A 5789-nucleotide genomic window follows, 5' to 3' on the forward strand; every position below is an offset into this window, starting at 1 on the left:
ATAAATTTTCATGATCTCAAAAATATTAATTTATCGATATTTAATTGTATAAAATAGTGGTAAGTTAATTTAACAGTTATTTACTAATAGTTTTTTAATTCTAAATTTATAAAATCATAAAAAATTGAAAAAAAACTAGTATAATAGAACTAAAAAAATGGTTGAATTATAAAAACATAAAATTTTTAAAATCAAATAAAATTAAATTAAAAAAATGGAAAAATAAAAATAAAAATAGAGAAACTCGTTTATATATATATATATATATATATGAAAAAAGAAACTAGAAATTTATTCAATTTCTCTTCCCTAGACTTCAAAACCAAAGGTGTTGTAATAATTTTTATTCAACTCTCTTTTACCATTATTATCATACTAGGTTTTTTTTTTTAATAAAAAAAAAAAAAAACTTCATGTGTATTGTTGTATTCGTGTTTTTCTTATTTGAATTGTGTTTCATTCTTGTTAACGTTCAAAATTTTGTGATAAAATATATGTATTAATATAAAATTTTAATAAAAAACTTTTTGAGAAAGGAAACTATATTGTTTCACGATCCATTTTGATGTTTATTATATGTTTTATAAGCGCCCATAAGCTCTTGGAAAGTCTAACTATTAAAAATATAATAATGAATTGGTCGACTTTCTGGGTTTAGATTTACAGTAATTTTGTCATGAATAATTCTGGTTTTATAAAATTTTATATTTAATAAATTCATGTGGAAGTTATCTTGTCTCATTTGTGACCTGTGACTCATATGCCACTTGATGGAAATTGAAAAATGTTGCCAAAATGGAGTTACAGGGTTGTGTAGAATTGATGGAAAAAAACATTTAAGAATTTGCGTCAAGTGCATGTTTGCTATAACTTATTAGGATTCATTAAATCCTAAGAAGTTAGTCTGGTGGTCAAGGAGGTGCGTGATGTTGGCTCGATTACCTAGGTTATAAAAAAAATTACTATATAAATGTAATTTTTATCCTTCAAAGAATCTAATAATAGAGTGATTAGTGCATTGTAAATGAGTGAGAATTGTGGCACAATAAACTCATCCTCAAGAGAGAGCCAACACAAGTAAAAACTCAACGATAGCCTCCATTGATTGAGAGCGAGAGAGCCTTTGAAATCAAGAGTTGAGTGATTTTTAAGCTTGTACTACTTTTCATTCTTAGTGAAACATTTTTCATACATTTTCCATGGACGTGAACCAATTGGGTGAATCACATATATCTTGTCTTCGATTAAATTCTCACTTAAATTTTTTTCTTATTTGTCAAGACAGTTAATTTGATCTTATGGTGATTTTACATTGCCTTTATTTTAAGCTAAAATTGGTATTTGACTGTATCAATTTTATAACATTCACAGTGAGACATTCAAATGGAAAATTGAATATACAATGTGTTAGTTGAGTATTTTACTTGGGGGTGGGTGATCAACCTTTGCAGCATGTTCAGCCAGTGGCGGACGCACCGCAAACCCAAAATTTATATAAAAAATTGAGATTCTAATGTAATTATATTTTTTTTTCTTCTATGAAATACCTATTTCAGCCCTTCCCGATTTTGTTTGAAATTTGTAGACGTGAACATTTTGGGCATTTTACTTTGGATGGCATCTTTCAGACTCGAATAAAATATTCTCATTATTAGAAAGGGACAAATTGTTTAATAATGAGAACATTAAGAATTGGAAATTAAGAATTCGTTTCTCCATTCTTATACTTCTTGTCATTGCAGCTTTCACTTACATAATTAACAAATTGTTTTGTTAATTATTACATATTTTAATTAATTATATGGTTTTATTATAATGTTATTTATTATTATTATTTTTTAAGTTTATTTAGGACATTGACATTTAATGCATAAGAATAGGATTGTTATATTGCATAAAAAGAAATGTATAATCGTGGTAGGTTAGTTCAACAATTATTTACTTATAGATTTTGAATTCTAAATTTATAAAATCGTAAAAAAATTGAAAAAACTAGTAAAATAGAATTAAAAAAGGGTTGAATTATAAAACTTTAAAAATTTTAAAATAAAATAAATGGAAAAAAAAAAATAGAGAAACTCGTTTATATCTAAATTAAAAAAAGATATAGAAAGTAGAAAAAAGGAAAGAAAAGCAAATTGAAATTTAAGGATCAATTTCTCTATCCTGGACTTCAAACCCAAAGGTGTTGTAATAATTTTTTTCAACTTTTGTTCTTTTGTTCTTTTTTTTTTTTTTTCCTTGCTTCTCCTTTACCATTATTGTTCCAAAGTTGATTTTTCACTGTTAAAATTTGAGAGGAGTTTAAGTGCGACTTAGTGGTCTCGTGTGTGAAGCTTGTTATGGTGGCTCGAAGTTTAACCAAAGAAGATAAGAGTTGTTGTATAGAAAACTGGGTGTTTCAGGATGAGAAATTAATATAAAAGTTTAATAAAATTGTTCGATAAAAGAAACTATATTATTTCACGATTGATTTTTAGAGAATTGCCTCCCTCTCTTGTCCTTTGCTAGCATGGTTATGCCATTGGGTTCAACCCTTGAACTAAAATCCAAGCCTCTTACACTAATCAACAAAATTACAAATTTGTTTACTTAATGCCAAAAATTTAGCTCCTTTTAATCAAGAAATATATATATATATATACTCTAGTAAGATTCATGTTTCAGTCCAATGATGATGAATCTAATAGTGTTTCAACATGGGCCTCACAAAATTTAAGTAAGAAAGTCGTATATATATATTGAAATTTATGATATCAAATTTCTTGCTTATAAACTACATGTGCTCTGTTGTTGAAGTCAAAGGGATTGAAGATTAGGTCAGCTTCCGTGTAGCCAAGGTATAACTGCTATAAATTTCAGTGCAATTCAGTTCCATTTTCTTTTTCTTTCATTGTTTCACTCTTAAAAGTTATTAATTTTTTTTTTCTTTTTTTGGGTAATCCCGGTAATTTCATTGAAAAAATAAAAAGAATAGAAAAGAAAGAGGAAAACCTCACCTCAGAAAAATCTTGGATTCAAAAAACATATATCTGTAATTTTAACTGTAAACATCTTTATTAATATAATGAACCACACACGGTACATTAAAACCACTCAACAGACAAATGATAAGAGACTTGGGAAACAAAGATAACACCAATGAACTAGTCCCAAATAAAACCAACAACACAACACTGTAAACAAAGCTTTGGTAAAACAGAAAAGGAAAATTAGCACCAACATGACTGTCACTTATTTTTTATGTTTCAGACCCCTCATTAAATAAAGTTTACTCCTTGGCTGCCCCAACTGTGATTTCCTGGCTATGGCCCTATTGCCAAGTGAGGACTTTACGGATTTATTTGTAACTCCTTGGAGATACTCCTTCATATTATGCGACTGAGGTATTATGTCATGAAGTTGAAGCCCGTCCGTTAAATTCAATAATGCTGACTTGTGACTCTTAATTCTTAACTTCATTCCCACTTTTCTGTATGAAATTTCGGAAGGAGGAAGATCAGTGACAATGTCTAATCTGTTTTCAATGCGCAAGAGATGAAGATTGCTGAGTCCATTGAATATATTCCTGAATCCTTCGTTTCCTACCTTCGGGCTTGCAAACACAAAGGCTGTGACCATGCATATTTTGTTCGATCTTGCGCGCTTATTAAATTTATTGGCAACTATGTCAGTTGCGTTTAACGTTGCAAGCGCCGCACCCAGACTATGACCTACTACTGTTATACTGATTTCCTCGTTTCTGTACTCAAACTTATTCACCAGTATCTTAACTGCATTCAGCACCTACATAAACATAGCCATAATAGAAACATATATCAAGAAAATAGAAAATATAGAAACCAGTAATCATTTTTTTTTTTTTTTTTTGTGTGTTTTTACGGGTCTCGGGCACTCAATTTATTGGTGAGGGTTCGGTATTTGGCGACGTGTAGATTGAGAGAATCCTCTGTGCACTTGTGGATCATGGGTGTTCCCAAATATGTTTGAAGCTGATGTTTGATCGAATTGAGCATTTTTGAACCACTCGGACAGAGAAAGTTCTCCTCCAACAAATCAAAATTTCTCTCCTTCCTAAAACTCTTTTTCCTTCATCTGTGGCCACAGCCACATAACCAAACCAAGCAGATTGGTCCTTACAATACTATCGAACAAGGGAGCAACATCTGACATTGCATAAAAATAGTCGGTCACCGTGTATAATTTGCCAAATTTGTCTGTTTCCATGACAACTTTAGAAAATAAATCTTCCTTTTGATAAGCAGGACATGTTTCATCTTCAGGGTTAACCGAGTCATAAACAGCTTGAACTCTTTCACCATGAGTTTTATATCGCCTAAGATCACTGTTGAGAGGTTTCAAGAGACCCTGCCAATTTTTCTCACCACTAAGCTTCTTCCAGCTAGCCATCAATCTTATTTTCGTTTTGCTTTTTCTTGCTCAAATATTTGTGAGGATACACTCGGTACTGCATGCTATTTATAGAAAAACGCAGCACGCAAATTTGTTTTTCTTTATTTTATTTGTTTTAGGGCATTTGTGTTTGATTAATGAATTGTCTACTAATTCAGTTTAGTAAGTGTTGATGCAGTGATTTGCACTAACGTTGAGTACATTGATTCCGTGATGAAACCACCATAAAAAGATTTGTACGAAATCTACGATGCAATGCTAAATCAATAAATGAATCAAAAACACAGCAACAGGAGATTTTTAAAGTACGGTCAATCAGCACAGATTTACGACATGTGTCATTTGATTTAAGGTTAATTTTATTTATAAGTTTGTCATTATAACAATATATAAACTTACTTTTCATCCAAATTAGGGGATCTCTTTTTATGCTAACCACATTTGTACATTAAAAATAAAAGCAAACACAGAAAGAAATTCAAAAATAGTGGGTATAGGATTTACGCCTAATATCCGAATTACTTTAAAAATATCTTGTTGCTTATGTTTTTTATTCATTCACTGATCTAGCATCACATCGCAGATTTCATACAAATCTTTTACGTTGGTTTCATCATTAAATCTACATACTCTTTGTTGGTACAAATCATTGCATCAACAATAAGATTAATAAATAACATAGTTTCACAAACTGAAATTAATTACAAGTACTACATAATAAAAATCAATAACAAAAATTTCTAGGAAAAAAAAGTCATTAAACTTGGAATAGGGCCGGCTGATGAAGGTGTGGGAAACGATATTCTAACTCTTATCCACCGTAATTGGATGAATTACTTAACTATACTTATTTTATTTTACTTGTAGTTGAATAATACTGGACACTTATAAGTAATAAAACTTGTACATCAAGAATCGGTAAAAACAAGCCTTATGCATGTACAATCAATGATATAAAATTTGGAAGAATAGACTTGTAAAAATCAAATGTAATAGACTTATAACGAACAGTCAAGCATATATAAAACACGAGTTAAAAAACAAAACATGTAATGAAGAATCTAAGGCTTAGTAAAAACAATTCAATTACATATGACTTGTAACAGTAAATCTAATAGACTTGTAATATAAAACAATTGAACATTTGGTAACAACAACTATATTAGACAAAGTCATTAACATATGACTTTTAATTTATATATAGAAAATTAAACATAATTTAGAGGAGATATATATGGACAAAATATCAAAGTAAACAAATGGACTAAAATTTATTCTTCCTTTATTCATTCATACGTGGAAACTTCCCTCTAAGGAATTTTTTTTTTTTTTTCGGTTATAAGAATAGTATTTCTTAGCTTTAATTTAAATTTCAC

At 29.5% G+C, this 5789-nt stretch overlaps 1 protein-coding gene across 1 annotated transcript; it reads right to left on the bottom strand.

The window, feature by feature from the left end:
- Positions 1 to 3234: 3234 nt before the first annotated feature.
- LOC116105510 (phospholipase A1-IIgamma-like) lies at positions 3235 to 4410 on the bottom strand. Its single transcript, XM_031391920.1, has 2 exons — positions 4141 to 4410; positions 3235 to 3786 (listed from the first exon to the last, which is right to left on the bottom strand). The coding sequence occupies exons 1-2, from the start codon at positions 4408 to 4410 to the stop codon at positions 3235 to 3237; spliced, it is 822 nt and encodes a 273-aa protein (XP_031247780.1).
- Between the last annotated feature and the right edge of the window lie 1379 nt (positions 4411 to 5789).

The sequence above is a fragment of the Pistacia vera genome, unplaced genomic scaffold (genome assembly GCF_008641045.1).
Source record: "Pistacia vera cultivar Batoury unplaced genomic scaffold, PisVer_v2 Contig50, whole genome shotgun sequence".
In the NCBI taxonomy this organism is placed as follows: Eukaryota; Viridiplantae; Streptophyta; class Magnoliopsida; order Sapindales; family Anacardiaceae; genus Pistacia; species Pistacia vera.

Bases quoted from the DNA above. Each gene is read 5' to 3' on its own strand.
- LOC116105510 (XM_031391920.1), bottom strand. From the start codon at position 4,410: ATGGCTAGCTGGAAGAAGCTTAGTGGTGAGAAAAATTGGCAGGGTCTC. The intron at 3,787-4,140 runs GTAAGGACCAAT...ATGTTTATGTAG, and splicing joins CTCCCTTGTTCGATAGTATT to GTGCTGAATGCAGTTAAGAT.